General features: G+C 44.4%; 1 protein-coding gene across 2 annotated transcripts in view; it reads right to left on the bottom strand.

The window, feature by feature from the left end:
- Positions 1 to 1,725, bottom strand: part of LOC124042207 (macrophage mannose receptor 1-like) — a 70,140-nt gene extending 68,415 nt beyond the window's left edge. For both annotated transcript variants that reach the window (XR_006840052.1, XM_046360621.1), the window contains exon 1: positions 1,601 to 1,725. Coding sequence is in view for 1 of the 2 variants with exons in the window: in XM_046360621.1 (XP_046216577.1) it covers positions 1,601 to 1,667 (67 nt within the window). In the remaining variant the exon portion in view is untranslated. The remainder of the gene's footprint in view (positions 1 to 1,600) is intronic.
- Positions 1,726 to 2,500: the final 775 nt, after the last annotated feature.

Below are 2,500 nucleotides of genomic sequence, written 5' to 3'. Positions count from 1 at the left end.
ATGGAGCTATATAACACTGCCATAGGGCTACATAACACTGCCATAGGGCTACATAACACTGCCATAGGGCTACATAACACTGTTATAGAGCTATATAAAACACTGTCATAGGGCTACATAACACTGTTATGGAGCTACATAACACTGCCATAGGGCTACATAACACTGTCATAGAGCTATATAAAACATTGTCATAGGGCTACATAACACTGTCATAGGGCTATATAAAACACTGCCATAGTGCTACATAACACTGTTATAGAGCTATAAAACACTGTCATAGGGCTACATAACACTGTTATGGAGCTACATAACACTGTCATAGGGCTACATAACACTGTCATAGAGCTATATAAAACATTGTCATAGAGCTACATAACACTGTCATAGGACTATATAAAACACTGTCATAGGGCTACATAACACTGTTATAGAGCTATATAAAACACTGTCATAGGGCTACATAACACTGGTATAGAGCTACACACCACTGTCATAGGGCTACACAACACTGTCATAGGGCGACACGCAGGCCTCCTTATTGTCCCTAGTATTTCTAAGCAAACATCTGGAGGCAGGGCTTTCTCCTATAGAGCTACATCTTTATGGAATGGTCTGCCTATCCATGTGAGAGACACAGATTCGGTCTCGACCTGTAAGTCTTTACTTTTTTTGAAGAGTCATCTCTTCAGCAGGTCCTATGATTGAGTGTAGTCTGGCCCAGGGATGCGAAGGTGAAAGGAAAGGCACTGGAGCGACGAACCGCCCTTGTCTCTGCCTGGCTGGTTCCCCTCTCTCCGCTGGGATTATTTGCCTCTGACCCTATTATGGGGGTTGAGTCACTGGCTTACTAGTGCTCTTCCATGCCGTCCCTAGGAGGGTTGCATCATTTGAGTGGATTGAGTCACTGACTCCTTGCTGTCCCCAGTCCACCTGGTCGTGCTGCTGCTCCAATTTCAACTGTTCTGCTTGTGGCTATGGAACCTTGACCTGTTCACTGGAGGTGCTACCTGTCCCGGACCTGCTGTTTTTGACTCTCTCTCTACCACACCTGCTGTCTCTAACTCTGAATGCTCTGCTATGAAAAGCCAACTGACATTTATTCCTGAGGTTCTGACCTGTTGCACCCTCTACAACCACTGTGATTATTATTATTATTATTTGACCCTGCTGGTCATTTATGAATGTTTGAACATCTTGGCCATGTTCTGTTATAATCTCAATCTAGCACAGCCAGAAGAGGCCTTTCTAGGGAGTTTTTCCACCGTGCTTCTATGTCGCTTGCTGTTGGGGTTTTAGGCTGGATTTCTGTATATCACTTTGTGACATTGGCTGATTGAAAAGGGCTTTAGAAAAACATTTGATTGATGAACAACAGACCTGTTTCAGGTGTAAACTATTAACCAATGAGATGAACAACAGACCTGTTTCAGGTGTAAACTATTAACCAATGAGATGAACAACAGACCTGTTTCAGGTGTAAACTAATAACCAATGAGATGAACAACAGACCTGTTTCAGGTGTAAACTAATAACCAATGAGATGAACAACAGACCTGTTTCAGGTGTAAACTATTAACCAATGAGATGAACAACAGACCTGTTTCAGGAGCCCCCAGGGTGGTTTGAATGAAGAGCATCAGTACTGTTAACATGATGGTTGTCATGGTCCCAGTTGGTTTGTGACTGACATACAGCCGTCCTACAGCAGAGTGGAGTGTTCTGTACAACTGGGTCTGCTATTTAATAACATGACAGTCTCTGTCACATGACAGCTTTTTTTTCTCTATCAACGGATGTTGTCGCGACATTTCAACACTTTTCTAGTGAATGGGAGGTGCGCTGACACATCACTATGTCAGGGTTTACGATTTGCAGAAAACACTGTGGTGTTTAAAAATATATATGTTCTACGTATTTTACACAAACCACAAGTCATGAGACAATAGTCAATGGCTGAGCCCCAAATGGCATCCTATTCCGATATAGAACCCTGTGGGCCCTGGTTAAAAGTAGGGCACTACAAAGAGCCCTGGTTAAAAGTAGGGCACTACAAAGGGCCCTGGTTAAAAGTAGGGCACTACAAAGGGCCCTGGTTAAAAGTAGGGCACTACAAAGGGCCCTGGTTAAAAGTAGGGCACTACAAAGGGCCCTGGTTAAAAGTAGGGCACTACAAAGGGCCCTGGTTAAAAGTAGGGCACTACAAAGGGCCCTGGTTAAAAGTAGGGCACTACAAAGGGCCCTGGTTAAAAGTAGGGCACTACAAAGGGCCCTGGTTAAAAGTAGGGCACTACAAAGGGCCCTGGTTAAAAGTAGGGCACTACAAAGGGCCCTGGTTAAAAGTAGGGCACTACAAAGGGCCCTGGTTAAAAGTAGGGCACTACAAAGTCCCTGGTTAAAAGTAGGGCACTACAAAGGGCCCTGGTTAAAAGTAGGGCACTACAAAGGGCCCTGGTCAAAAGTAGGGCACTACAAAGGGCCCTGGCTAACGGCTAGCTGT

This window comes from Oncorhynchus gorbuscha, linkage group LG08 (genome assembly GCF_021184085.1).
Source record: "Oncorhynchus gorbuscha isolate QuinsamMale2020 ecotype Even-year linkage group LG08, OgorEven_v1.0, whole genome shotgun sequence".
Lineage (NCBI taxonomy): Eukaryota > Metazoa > Chordata > Actinopteri > Salmoniformes > Salmonidae > Oncorhynchus > Oncorhynchus gorbuscha.
The sequence above is the reverse complement of the archived record's forward strand: the minus strand, read 5'-3'. Positions and strand labels throughout refer to the sequence as shown.